This window comes from Phodopus roborovskii, unplaced genomic scaffold, assembly GCF_943737965.1.
Source record: "Phodopus roborovskii unplaced genomic scaffold, PHOROB, whole genome shotgun sequence".
Classification (NCBI taxonomy): domain Eukaryota; kingdom Metazoa; phylum Chordata; class Mammalia; order Rodentia; family Cricetidae; genus Phodopus; species Phodopus roborovskii.
The window spans coordinates 19,242,647-19,257,421 of record NW_026126418.1 but is presented as its reverse complement, the minus strand read 5'-3'; the positions used below and the strand labels follow the sequence as shown (position 1 = coordinate 19,257,421).

Sequence of the window (14,775 nt, the reverse complement as noted above, 5' to 3'; positions counted from 1 at the left end):
TAATAAAAGATAACCAAAGTTAGAAAATAGTTACTGTGAATATTTATTCAACTGTTATTAATATCATAATCTCAACCCAATATAATAACTACAATGATTGTAGACATTTATTCACTGGTTCAAAAAATGTTATGATATTTTCAGGAGTATTGATATAGTACAATACCAGTCTTTTAAAGAGATTAAAACAGAAAAATTCCCATGTGTTTAATGTGAGTAAAGTGAAGAGTTTGAATCTTTGAAAATAGGCATACTTGAATATATATAGTAAGTCAAAATGATTATAAATTAATAGCATATATTTCCTAAAGATTATAAATAAAATTATAATTCATGTCTATATAATTGTAAGAGATCAACAACAAAGCCAAACTTTAAGTGGAATTACATTATTTACAATCAGTGTTTACATAAAAGCTACATTAAACATAAATAATATAAAATATAGATGCAATTCTTAAAATAAAATATATTTATTATTTTATCTGAAAAATATTTATAATACAAAAATGTGAATTCATTGTCAATTATATGCTATAGAGTGTTTCTTTCCTAAAATGCAATAAATGCTCTCACATTCATTAAATGCCAAATTTGTTTTGAACACTTAACATATATCATTAATAAGATCTAAGACAGTGAAACAGTATAAGCAAAAAGTACTTTTTAAATCCCAATCCCAAATGATATGTGGGATATTTGTCCACTGTATGAATACAGTTGGTTTAATAAAGAACTGAATGGTCAATAGCTAGGCAGGAGATATAGGTGGGATTTCTAGGGATAGAAAGGAATAGGAGAAATCGATTGGAAGAAGATGTCAGGACACATGGAGCAGAAACAGGAGATGCAAGATGGGAGAGAATTCATGCCTCGTGATAGAATGTAGATTAATATAAATGGGTTTATTTGATTTATAAGAGCTAATGAGGAAGAAACCTATGCTATAGGCTGAAATTTCATAATTAAAAAGAACATGGGCACACATGTTGATAATTCATGCACTGTTTCTTTTCATCATAAACTTTAAAATTTTTCATATTTTCCTCAATATATTACAATATGCCATTTTCCTCCCATGTAATATTATTCCAGTAATTTAAAACAAAACCAAATTTCTGAACTAATGATTTTATTTCTGTCCAGACAGTTATAAAATTGTGATTAAATTATGATTTTTAAAAATATTTTTGAATATTTTACAAACATACAGGAAAATTTAGCAATATGTTTAAATTATATCAAAGAATTTTTACTTTCTTCAATGTGTTATATTCATTTTGTTATCACATTGACATGGGATTATAAAATTTGTGCAATTTGGGAAACAGAAAAATAAAATTTCACTTAACTAAGATAGGACCTATAATAAACTTATTCGTGTTAAAAAAGATTGATTTTTGAAATTATGGCTATGCCAATATTATGTTTCTTAACAAATATCTGACAAATAATAATATATTAAATACTATATAAGCTTAAGAATCACAAATATATTTTTCCCATTACATGCTATTTGCCATGATAAACACAAATAATTAGAGCACAGGTTTAATATGAATGTCCTGATATCCAATGATATCACAAACTTCATTTTTTCATTTATGTTACATAACAACCTGTTTCCATCAATGTTATTTTGAGTACATGAACAATTGTACAATTATCTTCTTCTAAACTAGATCATTTGTACTTGATTTAAAACATTTATAACAATTTAGAAAACAACTAAATACAGCTTTACATTAGCTATATCAAACGGTTTTAAAGTGCTGCAAAACAGGTTTAAATTATTCAATACCTGAGATTATAAACATAAATAAAAAAGCTTGGAAATGCAAATATGTTCTCTAAATTAAGGTTTACACAGAAGAATGACAATTTTGACTATGGTTGTAAGATATAATAATAAAGGAAATATTAGTCCTGTATAGGAAAATATTTATGACAAATAAGAGAATGTAAATTCACTATCAGTTCTGTAAAATCAATTAATCATTACAAAACTCAAAAAAATATGTTAGTCATTGAATTGAAATTTTATTTTAATTTCAGCTATTTAAAAACAAAAATTCTTTCCTCTCACATGCACCCTAACCTCCCTCCCCTCCCATTGCCCACCCCAATTCCATATGTAGGGGAATGCCATCCAGTTGGGGTCATGTAGATCTGACAGATCATGTGAAGTGGGACTAGGGCTTCTCTCCTGTCTCTGGTTAAGGCAGTTATCCCTCCATGGGGGATGTGTTAGCAAGGTCCTTTTGTGCACCAGGGATACATCCTGGCTCCACTGTCTGAGGTCCCTTAGACTGCTCAGTCCTTCTGAGGGTAAAAGGGAAGGAGAGAGGAAGGGACGGAGAGGAAACTGGGATTGACATGTAAAATAATAAATTAAACAAAAAAATGCTTTGACTCCAAATTTTAAGTTCAAGAAAAAGTTACTGGGAAAAAGGATTTCTATTTTTGTTTCCACAGAAAAAGAAAAGCTGTGGATTCCTTCCAGACTAATGCTGTTTGATCAGGCCAGACCATTAAAAGAGTTATGGAATAGACTAAAGTGGTTTGATCAAGCCAGACCACCTGAAACAGAGTACCAGGTGATCCTACATTCAAAACAGCTGGACAAAGCAGCCTTATAGACTACAGCCAGGATTTATGCATCTTCTTAGAATCCCCCATGACAGTGCTCCTTACCAGCAGGAAGTAGTTTGAAAAGAACAATGCCCAAATTCCCTAATATTGTCTATAAATGTTTGTTTTCATTTAAATAGACTTGGTTATATAAAATAAAAAAAAACATAAATAACTGAAAAAAAATAAAAATTCTTCTTTGGCAAATATATGCACATATATGCCAAAGAACAACAATATATGTACATATATTCCTATTATCCTCTCTTTTCACAATTTCTTATTCATCTTCCATCTCCATCATTCTCTTCTCTGCTAGTCACGAGTTTTCTTAGCAATTTAATTTAAACACTGCCATTGCAGCTATACATTAGATAACTGTATGTTTGTAAATGTGTGTTAAATTTAAGGTAATGGCTTTTCCTCTTCAAGTTCAACAGAAACATATCTGTTGCCATTGAAATTTACAGCATTATAAGCTATCCCTCTCTTCGTGTTTGAAGTATTCAATGGCACATTATTACAGATATCCACTGCATTATTATTTTGTGGTTTCCAGAGCTGTGTTTTGTCTGCAAATTGTAGTCAAAAGCTCTATTATAACTTCTTAATATTGTAATATCTTTTAAAGGTTATTTAAGTGGTATCTAGGATGATAACTAAGTAAACAATTTGATATTGATCATAGGAGTCCTGTTTCTAAAATAGTTAAAGTATAGACAAGGATATTATAAGTGGATATTTCTTGCTTGATCAATTTATATTCAGTGGAACATAAGATGAGAACACTGTGCTGACTAGACATATGCTGAAAAATTTCAGTGGCAAAGCATCTGCAAAAATTTAGATATTTTTTTTTTTAAAATAAGAAGCTCACCACTTACAATTTTCCCTAAATAAATGTATGAAGACAGCTGAAGCAATACATGGAGACAATACCAAGAACTTTGTATCTACAAATTATACAGAAATATACATGCATATTATTGTATTTATATTTGAAGAGTTGTCAGCATGTCAATAGTTGTTATAGGCCTTCTAGTCAGGAAAATGTCAGTTTCTCCGTTGTAACCATTATTTGTCTATAATGTAATTTTATTTACTTTTAATAATTTACTTTGAACCTAAGCTTTGAAAGATTATATGATTTTTCATATAATTGCATTTGTGATTAAACATAAATGAAAATAATCGTTAAACCTTAAGTCAATAGTTTTCATACATAAACAAAATCATTTCATGTATTTCAATATGTTTATGATGTTATAGCTGTCATTTGTGATTATTTCCTGAAAAAGATTTCATGTGTAATCATAAAATCTGTTTTGAAATTGTTCTCTATGTTGCTGATAAAATTGAAGATAAAGCAATCTGTGAAATTTGCTAATTCATATTGCAAGAGGATACCATCTGACACCTTGGTCACTTTAAAAGTTGTCTCACTCATAAGATAGAAAAATAAAATTTGAGCGTGTTTATAGTTTTAAGAAGTATAAACCTATCTAATTCTTCATATTGGTTGTCTATAAAAACAGATATTAAAACAATGTATAAGAAGTATTTCACTTTCTGTTATACCATGTACTTTTTAAAACACATTCCTGGAAGTCATGAAGAAATGTTTATCCAATGCAACCTCCATAAAACCAAGAAAATAAAAGCTTTTGCTTATTTTTCTATGGGGAGATGATGAGAGTGATGTGAATAAAAGAATTTAAATCTTAAGCATTACTGTTAGCTGTCCAGAGTGCTCACTCTCTTCTTTATAACTCTAATGACAGCATATTTTACTTCACTATTTCTAAGACTATAAATAAGTGGATTCAGCATGGGGGTCACAATGGTGTAAAACACGGAGGCCAATTGGTCCTTTCCCAAGGAGGACTTATTTGACTTCAAATGAGTAAATATCAAGGTACCATAATATATGATGACTGCCACGATATGAGAGGCACATGTTGAGAAGGCCTTTCGTTTTCCTGAAGTGGAATTGATCTTCAAGACAGTAGAAAGAATGGACATGTAAGATGCAGATATTGCGATAAGGGACAACAGTAAGGTAGAACCAGCAAAAACAAATATAATTAATTCAATATCATGTGTGTTGCTGCAAGACAGGGCTATAAGTGGGGCTGCATCACAAAAAAAGTCCTGTATGACATTAGACTTGCAGAAATCTAATGTACTCATGCATAACATATTGACGGTGGAATCCACAGCTCCTAACACATATGACACAGTAACAAGGACACTACAGAATTTGCTGGACATAACAACTGAATAGTGTAGAGGGTTTGAGATGGCTACATACCGATCATATGCCATTGAAGACAGAAGGAAACACTCAGTAACAGCCAAAAGGACAAAAAAGTAAATTTGAGTGAAGCAACCCATGTAGGAGATGTTCTTGGTAGAAGTCAGCAGATTCTGTAAAGTTTTAGGTGTGATGACAGTTGAGTAACTAAGATCAAGGAATGACAGGTGTGTTAGGAAAAAATACATTGCAGTGTGAAGCTGGACATCTAGATGAATGATCAGTATCATGCCTATGTTCCCCAGCACAGTGACCAAGTATATCAGGAGAAACAGCACAGATAGGAACAGCTTGATCTCTCTAACATCTGTCAATCCCATGAGGATGAATTCATGTTGATTTGTGTAATTCCAGGTTTTCATTCTGAGTGCTGTAAACTGTCCAGAAATTAAAAGGGACACTTATGTTAAATGAATCTTAATAAAATATTTTATGTATGTTTTGCTATTTTTGTAATTGATTTCTGTTGCCTCAAATTAGAAATAGCTTTTTATGGTGTTATTTAAAGAAGGAATGCCAAAACTTTTCTTTATTACATAATCAGGATAATAAACTTTTTATATAGTTTCAGTGAATATTTTGCCTTCATTTGTTAAAGGAAAAAAGTACAAAATAATAAATGATGACCGAGGATTCAGCTCAAATGCCTCTTGATTGCCTGTATGTCATTGTTCAAAAGATAGTGTTCCAAAGGAGTGCAAAGTCAAAGTTGTACTAAAAGTACAGTTTCAAAATATAATGTAGACTTTTAGAATCTTATAAAATTAACACACCTTTTTTTTTGCCAGATATTGCTCCTTGTGGAATTCCCAATCTTAGTGTATCCAAAAAGTCTTACCGTGAATGAGTTATTTTATTTTATCTGTTCTAAGTTCTTATAAATTTAAGAATACTTACTGTGAGCAAAATTTTTGGAAATCAATAACTATAAACAGATCTTTCATTTCATATGTCTAAAATTTTGGAAACTTCCAAGCTTCTTCTTGAGATTTCCAAATATTTGTGCTTTTATTCCATTAAAAGGGAAGTCAGACAAACAGTTTTTTTCAGATCTGTCGGACTAGAACATTCACAGTTGCTCTTAGGAAAATGAGTTTAGGAGCTGGTGATTTTCAGTAGAGCAGTCTGTGTCCTGCTCTCTACTTAATCAGTATACAGAAATGTGTGTAAAAGTGCTGAGTATCATATAATATGTCATCATCCTCAAGGGCCAAGTGTTTTTGCAATATTGGAATGAAACTAATTTCCGGGAGTATTTGTGCCAAAGTTTTCTCTTCCTTCCTTCCTTCCTTCCTTCCTTCCTTCCTTCCTTCCTTCCTTCCTTCCTTCCTTCGTTTCTCTCTTTCTTTATTTCTGGAAGCACCAAAGTGAGTAGATTGTACAAGGCTTCCTCTCTAATTATATATTTACAATGTACAGAGGTCTTATGAAATCATTTTCTTTACTTCATATGAGAGATGTTCACAAATAGACATTTTGTTTTAATAAGTGGCATCCTCAAGGTTGTATTTATGAAGCTTCAATAAACAACAGATAAGACACAAAATTAAAAACACATAGTGGTGTGGAGATTAATTCATTTATAAGGAAGCAGGTTGTATCTCTTTTTAAATGAGAATAAACAGAATTAACTGTCATTTAAATAAAGCTATATACTTTTGGAATAATATTTTCCCAGAGTGAGGAATAATAAAAGGAATAAGTCCTTTTACACAGAGTATTGAAGTAAAATTCTCTTGTTAATCTGTCATCAATTTGTGGGGAAATAAACATCTTTATCTGTAAAGATTTCATGAGATACTTTATTATTATGGATGGAGACATTTACTTTACATTATTACAAATTTTTGACCAATATGATTTGTTAAATGTATCTTAATGTTACTGACTAAACAAGGTAGTTTGTAGAGACTTCATCCAACTTTTTGACAAACAGGTGTGTTATGAATAGGTTTCCACCGTCCTGGTCCCTCAGCCACACCAGCCCCAAATAACACACAGAGATGCTCTATTAGATATAGCTGTTGGCCTGTTTCTAATGTTTCTTATTGGCCAGCTCTGTCATGCATATTAACCCATTTCTATTAATCTTAGTATTTCCACGTGGTCTTATCTTACCAGAGAGAGAGCCCAGACCTCTGTTCTCTCAAGTCTCTACATGTTGACTTCTCCCTACTATGTCCTCACTCCTTCTTCTCTCCTTGTCCCACCTATCTTGCTTTTCTTTTGGCCAACAGTGTCTTTTTCATTAACTAATATGATAAACATATTTACAGAATGACATCTCCCATTATCTCCACTTTTCTGTCTAAATAAAAAAGAAAGGTTTTAACCTTAACATATCACAATATTTAACAAAGCAGTTATCAAATAAAAACCATAGTTAACAATATTTAGTCCATTAACATTTAGTAAGATTTAAAGAAAATATTCCATCATCTATCTTATCTTTGTAAGGCTAAAATCCTACACGTAACTTATCTTTAATCCTAAGTAAGGAAAACTATATCCAAAACTGTCTGTCTTTAACAATATCAAAGACGACAGAAGGATAATATATGAACTCTAGGAATGACAGAGACATCTTGCTACCTGATCACTCACCTGAAGTTCTTCTTTAATTTTTCATCTTCAGCCTATAGGCCATAATATGTTTGACAGTCTCCTCAGCAAAGCAGGAAACTTTAAATTGTCCATCTGTACTGTCAGTTTGTTAGTCCTTTTTCTCTGTGTCCTGCCGACTGTCTGGCAGACTCTTTCATAAAGCAGGAACCCTGTAGCAATGTCCATCTTGTATCAGCAGTCACTTTCCTGTGGGTCTTGCATGTCCAGTTTAAACAGCATAAAGTCGAACAGTCCAGAAAGGAACAGTACCTTGCCCAAAAGGTTAATCTTGCCATATTGAAAACAAACTCCATAACACATTTCTTCAATGTCCATTTCCTTTCTGACAGAGGTGGTATTGCCAGAAGCAGTTGTGCCTCACTTAAGAAAAACCCTAAACCATTTTAAATACCATATTCTGTAGGTCTTTGAAAGGTTTGAAGAATGCCTATTCATCTAAAATATCTCTCTGTATATCTAGAAAACCTAAGTAACTTTACTCCAAGTTTTGACTATCATAGATAATTATTTATAATTTGAACTAACATACATTTCTAAATGAGCTATATAAGCATATCATCTAAACAAGAGGATAAATATACATTTCACAAAATTGACCTTAAATTGTTATCAATAAATGAAAATCCATTCCAAACAATTATTCATATCTATAACAGTATCAATAAATGAAAATCCAATCCAAAAGAAAGTATTTATAGCTATACCACAACCCACTTTAACTTTAATAAGATTGATTGTGATCATTAACCATTTATAAACAACTGTATTTAAATGAAAACAAACATTTATAGATAATATTTGGGTATTTGTATTCTGTTCTTTCCAAATTGCTTCCTGCTGGTAGTGGACACTATCATGGGGATCCTAAGAAGATGCAGAAATTTTGGCTGTAATGGTCTGTAAGGCTGCCTTGTCCCATGGACACTGCTTCAGGGGGTCTTGCTTGATCAAACCATGTTAGTCTGGAAGGAATCCACAGCTTTTCATTTTCTGTGGAAACAAAAATAGAAATCCTTTTCTCCAGTAACCTTTCCTTGAATGTAAATTTTGAAGTCAAAGCATTTTAAAAATACTAAATTGGATTAATCCAGCAGCATTTCTATTAACAGTTGTTATTTCCTCAGCTGTCAAATGATTCAAAGATGATATATTACCATACAATATTGAGATTCTTTCTGTGCTTTCCATCTTTATGTGGTTTTTTTTATTACTCTATTTCTTCTACTTCTATTCTTTCATTGTTTGAGACAGGGTTGCTCTGTATAACTTTTTTCTGTCCTTGAATTAACTCTGTATACATGTTTACTTTGAAATCACATTGATGTGCTTGCCTCTGTCTCTGGAGTGCTGGAATTAAAGCCATGTGCCACCACACCCAGCTACTCTCTGTCTTTTTACTATTCTTTTTTAAACCATTTTATCCTGTTTCTTTTTCTCTCCCAAGCCTATGTATATTTTAAAACACACTGTAAAACTTTAGCAGTTTTTCTTAATCTGAATCTTTCTTTATCTTTTTTTGTGGCCACGAGTCTTTTTCTGGTAAACAACATTGCTAAAATGAAAGCCACAGCTGTATTAGCCATGGTCTATCAAGGATGATATTGGGTACCTTTACTGCCAGAACTGAGAGCTGTGCTCACTGCCTTGGTCTACACTGCCATCCACCAGCATGTTACCGGCTCAGAGATGTGGTCACTGTCATTGCCAGGTTCCTACACACCATTAAGTTATTAGAAGAGCTATTTAAAAGCTGTGCAGATTTTTTCCCACTTATGGTGAGTCAGAAAACCTCCCTTAAAGGAGCCACACAAGTATCTGCTTCTCTCTAGCAAAACAGAGCCCAACTGAGAAAAGTGCTGGTACTAAGAAACCTTGATTGTCTCGGTTCCTTTGCTTTTAAAACCCCCTTTTTAAGCTTTAGTCAAGTTTTAAGTGAAAGTTATTTGATCCACATTCAGCGCCATTTTGTTATGATCATATTTTCCCCACCAGTCTGATCCCTCAGCTGTGTCAGCCCCAAATAACACACAGAGACACTGTATTAAATATAAAACTGTTGGCCTGTTTCTAATGTTTCTTATCAGCTAGCTCTGTCTCACATATTAACAAATTTCTATTAATCTTATCTTAGTATTTCCACGTGGTCTTATCTTACTGGAGAGAGGGCCTGGATGTGTCTTCTCTCAAGCCTCTACGTGGTGACTCCTCTCTACTACTTCCTGTCTCTTCCTTCTCTCTTAGTCCCACCTATCTTGCTTTCCTATTGGCCAACAGTGCTTTATTCATTAACCAATATGAGAAATATATTTACAGAATGACATCTCCCATCACAAGTTACCTTGATGATTTCAGATAACTTAGAAGTTTAGATTGGCTTCTACATGAAGCTTCTTACTCAATGTAATTGCCAGATCACCTTGAAAATATTCTATTTGCACATTTTCATTGACATTTTTTGTCAGTGTTGATTGCATACAGTCCAGACCATGATAAAAAATCCAATATCAGGCCAATTTCTAGTCATTGCTGAAGCAAACATGTTTTCATAGTACATGCTATTTTGGTTTACATAATAAGACCATTTACAAAGCCCCATGACTAAGACTTTCTTCTTTCTTGAATTATTATTGCTTCTGAATAATATTTATTTTATATTTCATTCATCAGAAGATAACCTTATTTTTCAAATTTGCTTCGTTTTTCAGTTAATTGCATTCGTGCATAATATCTACAGTGGTTTACAATATGAAAATTTCATGCACTTATATAATGTGATCATCTTAATTTTCCCTTCCTTCAGTGCCCCAGCCCACTGTTCTTTCCCCTGGTTACCATATTCTTCCTCAAGAGAGTCTTTGTAAATTTCATGTTTGTTTCTCTCAATTGTCATATGAGAAGAAACAATACTTGATCTTCTGACTCTGGCTTATTTCTCTTGTCATGATGGTTTACGTTAATATACATTTTTATAATAAAAAGCAAGAGTTCTGGGTCCATTTAAGTCTGTAGACTACTTAGTTGTACATAGGTGCCAGATTTTATCTTCCCATTCACTGGTAGTTTGCACAGGCCTGTTTCATGGATTGACTATAATAAAGAAATTACAGCCTAATTGTGTAGATATTTCTGATGGCCAGTGTCTGTGATTATGCCATTTTGTACATTTAGGATGTTATTTCAGACTAATAAGGTAATTTCTCTTTTGTGATTGTTTCCATTATTATACACATTTTTATTTTATTTTCGAATTATTGTTTCACAAATTGTAAGGGCTTTGAACTACTTTACTTATTTTTCCTGATTTAAATCCTGCCCTAACAGATTTGTTTGCATCAGTGTAGAGTTTATGAACTCCAGAGATACATGTTTTTCTCTACAATGCATGAAAGGATCCAAATAGTTTTCTTTATGAATATGACTATTTTACTTTTGCGATAATTGTTGCTAATCATTCCCAAAAAAATGCTGCATACTCTCTGCTAATATTCATTATCTTTCCAAAAGGAGGAAATTGTTAAATGTACTATAATTTCTGCTGGGTCCCTTCCTGTTAGTTGACGGAGTCTTTATTTTCCTTTTGTAACCATGTCTGAGAACTTTTCTATATATGTTTCTAATTTTTTATTATATTTACATGGTAGAAATATCCCTTCTAATATATTATCTTCCCTCTTCATCTAAATCCCTGAGGGATAATCTCTAGATGGTAATATAGCCAGAATACAGTCCACATGTGCTTCTAGTATCCTCTTTTCTACCCATTCTAATTCCTTTTCTGCTTCATCTGATAGTATTCATGGACTATTCAAGTCCTTGTCCCATTTTAGGGCCATTTTCAAGTTTTTCAAATCATGCACTTATACTCAAATAATAGTCTGTAATTGAGAAATCTTTCCTAGTAATTTTTGAAGATCATTAATAGTTTGGTAGCAATCTCTCCTGATCTCTAATTTTTCTGGTCTAATTTTCTATAGACCTATTTTCTATCCTAAGTAGTTGATAGAATCTCCTTTTTGTATTTTTTTTCAGGTGGAATTTGTAATCTACAGCAAGGTAAAACTTCCTTTACTTTCTCAAACATTATATCATCCATGTAATGGTAAATTATGGATTTCTGGAACTGTTTACAAATTATTTCCAAAGGTTTTTACACAAAATATTTGCACAGGATGGGGCTATTTACTGTTCCCTGTGGAAAAACCTTCCATTCATATCTATTCGCTGGCTAAGAAGTATTGTAATTAGGTACTGTGAAGGCAAATTTCTCTTTATCTTGTTTTTGTAAAGGTATAGTGAAGAAGAAAATCTTTAAGTCAACAACTATAATAAGTCATAATTTGGGTATCAAATAAGGCAAGGGCATTCCAGATTGTAGAGAACCCTTTGGCTGGATAACTTTATTAAAGGCTCTCCATTTACCAGATTTATTTTTGAAAACAAATACAGGAGAGTTCCAAGGGCTGGTAGATTCCATGTTATGTCCAGTATTTAGCTGTTCCTGAACCAGGTTTTCTAAAGCCTCTAACTTCTCAGAGGTTAGGCCATTGCCCTACCCAGACAGGTTCATCTGTTAGCTATTTTAAGGGTAGTGCTTTTGGTTCCTCCATTTGTGTCACCTGTATTCTTTTTTTGTACAGTCTAGATATTTGGTGTCTGTCTTGTATAATACTTTATCATATTGTTCTACAGTCATGAGGTCATTTATAGTTCATATCTAATACTGGAGGAATGTTACTCTGAGTATTTCATTGCAGTAATAGATCACAACCCCATAAATTTATTGCTATATCAGCCACATATGGTCTAAAACTTCCTCTCTGTCCTTCCTACACATTCAATCTATCTCATGCTCCATTTTACCTGAGACAGGTAAGTAGTGAACCTTTACCTCATGCAAGGGCCATCTTTGAGACCAAGATTTATTAGTTATGATAGTTACATCAGCACCTGTGTCAACATTGCCTCCAGCCTTTTATTCATCTTAACTATCAATCTAGGCCTTTGACTATTTATAGACGTTTGCTAAAAATATACATTTTTTTGTTTCCTTCATTCATGTTTGATTTAACTTGCATCACTAGTATGTCATCCAGAGCAGTATGAGATTTTACAATAGGCACTGAATTTTCTAATTGTCCTGTGGGAGATTGTCCTCCACAGTGACTGTGTTTTTCGGACCATCTTTGACATGGGGGCATTCGAGAGGCCCTCCAAGGAATTTCCCAATGTTAAAGGGTTTTCTTGTTTGTTCTGGTTGATCTACATTCATTGGTCCATTGTAGGACTTTGCCACACCTTCTACATAACCCAGGAGGCTGAGGCCTTCTGTTTGATTCATTCCTGGGAGTGTTGTTTCTAGAAATGCTTTGCCTACAATTTCTTTTCAGGTAGAACATTTTAAGTCTCTTTCATGCTCTGTTACCTATAGTATTTCTTCTGATGTATGAGACTGAAGGTCTTCTAAGTCCTGAAATCTATTGACCCTTGCTTCTTTCAGTGTCTGAACTTCTTGAATCATATAACTTTCTATAGACTTCATTGAATCAGTCAGTTTCTTGCTTTCTAAAATTATGAATGATTCCATGTTTTTAATATTCTCATCCTTAGATATTATCTGAATGGCATGTAAACTGCCTTCCAGAAACAATGTTCTATCTGCTAGCTTGCCATTATCCTAAGACAATAAAGAGATTCTATCTGCTAGTCTTTCCATCTGATGTTTCAGTTCTTTTACCTTATTCCTGCTATTTATTTATTTAATGAGCTATTTCTGCTAGTGTGTTAATGTATTGCATTTTTTCTGTTTTGGTTTGGTCACTTTTATGCTCCATGTTTTTTATTCTACCTGTCAGCTGTCTTTTGCCATCTTCTATACTCGGAACCTTTTTTTTCTAAACATTTTGTGTTTTGTGTTCTAATTTTAAGTTTTCCATTGTCATTTTCAATATTTTAAATCCTTGTTACAAAGTCTCCTATGTTTTGTACAAGTTCTCTATTGTTATCTTTAATCTCAACCATTTCTTTAAGAATATTATATTAATGATGAAACCCATTGCTAATACAAATATATATTGTTAAATACTGGTTAAGTCATGGTTTTCCTCTGTTAAAATTCCTTCTATATATGAATTAAAACAATTTCTAAAGTCTGAATTGTAAGATTATCCACCATAGGTATGGAACAATTGATATCAGATATTATATCACCTTAAATTGCAAAGGATGTTCCAATTACCATAGGTGTAATTCTGCTGTCCTGGAACTTTGATGGTTTTAGTTGTATATCTCAGCTTCTGGTATTTAAGCATGAAGGTGTACGCAAAATAGCATCTGAGAACAGCCAATCCTTCTGGTCCTGGTCCCTGTAGAATAGCTCTTAACAAATTTACACAAGCAAAACGTTGTTAAATAAAGGAGAGAAACAAGCCTTGTGCAAATTGCTGGGACAACAAGGCACCTCTAGCTGGCACCACTGGGCTCCAGAAAAATACAAGCCGGGCAGGCCCAGAGGCTGGGCCATGGGAACACACAAGAGAGGAAGGCACCACAGAGCTCTGTGCAAATGCAACATGAGGGAATGGGCAGGAGATTTGCAGTGGCCTCAGGCCACTGTGGAGATAAAGGCATTGTAGGGCAGACACAAACATCTCACAAGCAGCTGTGTCTACATGCAAGGGACCTGCCTGTTAAGGGATGGTGGAGGAAGGGAGCAGCATCTGCTGTCTGGGTAAAACCCAGGTCTTGTGAAAATCCTGATCCCAGTCCTGACACCAGATATCTTAGTTAAATAAGGATCAGGAGGAACAAATAGGTTGAATAATTGTTTATTCAGGGAGAAATAACTTACAACATAGATAGATGAACACCAGCAGGTTCCTATTCCCAAGGATTCCTTCTGATGCTCTCCTGTCTGCATGCTGAAAGCAAGAGAGCACTCCCAGACCCCTCCTCAGACCTAGTTCCCCCAGGTCACTTCTGCCCCTGTCTCTACCCCAAATAGTCACGGCCAGTGCCACAGATGTGGATAAAGTGAATATCTCACTACAAGGATGTGTAGGTGGGATTTCCAGGGATAGAAAGGAATGGGAGGAGGAACTGTATGGACGGAGATGCCAGTAGACATGGAAAAGAAACAGGAGGTGTAATATTGACTTAATGCCACATGATAGAATGTAGATTCATATAATGGGTTTACTTCATTTATA

The 14,775-nt window shown here is 33.5% G+C and overlaps 1 protein-coding gene across 1 annotated transcript; it reads right to left on the bottom strand.

Annotated features, from left to right (window-relative positions):
• Positions 1-4,365: 4,365 nt before the first annotated feature.
• On the bottom strand, positions 4,366-5,307 carry LOC127221851 (olfactory receptor 8H1-like). Its single transcript, XM_051183832.1, has one exon. The coding sequence runs from the start codon at positions 5,305-5,307 to the stop codon at positions 4,366-4,368; it is 942 nt and encodes a 313-aa protein (XP_051039789.1).
• Between the last annotated feature and the right edge of the window lie 9,468 nt (positions 5,308-14,775).

Bases quoted from the DNA above. Each gene is read 5' to 3' on its own strand.
- LOC127221851 (XM_051183832.1), bottom strand. From the start codon at position 5,307: ATGAAAACCTGGAATTACACAAATCAACATGAATTCATCCTCATGGGA.